The following is a 2,185-nucleotide window of genomic DNA, read 5'->3' as shown; positions in this document are numbered from 1 at the left end:
TTTTGGTTTTTTGCTAGGGTGTTACCTCAGTTGATATTGTAACAACTGTTATTGATGATAACATACCTGAAGTACAGGAGCCCTACTACCTAACGTTAGTAGCTACACGGATCCTCTCCTCTGGTGTGGGTGAAGCCATACTGGATGCTAATGGAAATGTTGCCATTATAACCATAAGGGCCAGTGATGATCCTTATGGTGTGGTAGAGATACTATCATCATCACAACCTATTGAGGAAAATGAGTCTGACCAACCAACTGTTACTGTACTGAGGAACTTTGGATCATTAGGTAAAATGAGATAAGGGAAGATATGTGTATAGTAGTAGCATCATAAAATATTGCATTCATTTTTATAATTTATGTTGTACATGTAGGCCGGATTGTGATCACATACCAAGCTGTCTCTTCATCATCCATTATTACACTGTTACCTGATCAAACATTAGCTACTCCTGGAGATGATTTTGATAACTCTACTATGACAGTAATAATGGAGGAAAATGAAGCATCAGCAACAATTATAATTCCAGTAATTGATGTAAGTTTTTAATGTTATATACATGTACAGATACATATTGACACCCTTTATTATGCTTTGTAAAGTTTAAGCTTATACTTTCCAAAAAGCACTGTAGTCAATCAAATATTATATTCTTAATGTAGGATGATATCCCAGAGTTGTCTGAGGTGTTTGCTATTCAGTTGCTATCAGCTTATCTTGAGTCAGACCCATCAGTATCAGTTCCACTCAATCCTAACAGCACACTAGCACTGATCACTATAAACCCCAATGATAATCCAAGTGGAATGTTCCAGTTTACAATGAATGAGTAAGCTACGTATACACATGCATATACATGTACTTGTACATGCAATCTTGATGCAATCTTAAGATCTTAATGTAGTTGTTGATTTTCTAAATTTGATGCAACTATTTTTGATAGATTGACAGTATCAGAAGATGCTGGTATCATTGATATAGAAGTGGTTCGTACAGGTGGATTGTTTGGATCAGTTACTGTAATGTTTCAAACTGTTGGAGACTTAAATGACTTTACTCTCATAAATACGGTTAGCGTTATCATGTGACTCACATGTGATTTATATGCACTTTATTTAGAGCATTGTGTTTGCTAATGGAGAGAGCAGTAAAGTTGCTAAATTGAACATTATTAATGACAATATGCCAGAGTTGGATGAGTCATTTGATGTACAAATATTTAGTGTCAGTAATGAAGGAACAATAGGAAACAACAATTCATGTAAACAACCAAGCACATTATTTACTCCTTTTTATGAATCTGTCCTCTTCATTTCAGTAACTGTTACTATTAGTGCTAATGATGATCCTAATGGAAGGTTTGGATTCTCACCCTCTTCTCTCTCAGTGTCAGTTGAGGAAGCTGGAGCTGTAGTTAATGATGACAATAGTATGAGATATTATGAAACAGTCTAGTTCTTACGTAATAATTCTTTGTTATTTATAGTTGCTGAGTTAACTGTTATAAGAGAGGGTGGTACCTTTGGTACTATTACTGTACCATACATGATTGAAACAGCAGGAGCTAATGACCTCACTCCTACTAGTGGACTGCTAGTATTTCAAGAACATGAAACTCAACAAGTAACCATATAATTATGAATATCATTCTATAAATATGTACTTTATTTTTATCCCTTCTTTCTTTATTTCTCAGGTTATAAGGATAACTGCAGTAGCTGATACAGAGCCTGAAATTGATGAGACCTATTCTATCTTCCTTGAGACACCGATCAGTCCAATTGCAAACGGTAGCAGTCTTATTGATGACGAGTCGGTTGCCATGATAACAATTCCAGCCAATCAGAATCCTTATGGCACATTTGAACTTTATGCACCAAACAGGTTAGAAATAATTCAAACATCAGACTCTATTAAATTATTCTTATTTTAAAACTAGTCTCTCATCTCTGTCTGTTGAAGAGGATGTTGGTACAGTGAGATTGGAGCTAAGGAGAACCACTCCTTCATTCAATGACATAATAGTTCACATAGCAACACTTAGTGATAGCAGTATGATGACTAATGACACTAACGGAACTATTGACTATACACCTGTGTAAGTGGACATTTATTGCTATGCAAAATCCTTATAGGAAACCCTGATGAGACATTTTAAAATATTTTTTTATTTTATCTAGT

General features: G+C 34.9%; 1 protein-coding gene across 1 annotated transcript; it reads left to right on the top strand.

Moving 5' to 3' along the window:
- Nucleotides 1–23: 23 nt before the first annotated feature.
- LOC109591616 (G-protein coupled receptor 98-like) lies at nt 24–2,102 on the top strand (the record flags this gene model as incomplete). Its single annotated transcript, XM_020007319.1, has 9 exons — nt 24–291; nt 378–541; nt 667–833; nt 948–1,074; nt 1,124–1,265; nt 1,323–1,433; nt 1,491–1,627; nt 1,701–1,888; nt 1,944–2,102. Coding segments are annotated over exons 2-9 (1,091 nt in total), but the record flags the coding sequence as incomplete, so codon positions are not given.
- Between the last annotated feature and the right edge of the window lie 83 nt (nt 2,103–2,185).

The sequence above is a fragment of the Amphimedon queenslandica genome, unplaced genomic scaffold, assembly GCF_000090795.2.
Source record: "Amphimedon queenslandica unplaced genomic scaffold, v1.1 AMPQUscaffold_7684_Cont20367, whole genome shotgun sequence".
NCBI lineage: Eukaryota > Metazoa > Porifera > Demospongiae > Haplosclerida > Niphatidae > Amphimedon > Amphimedon queenslandica.
This window is presented reverse-complemented; position numbering and strand designations above follow the sequence as displayed.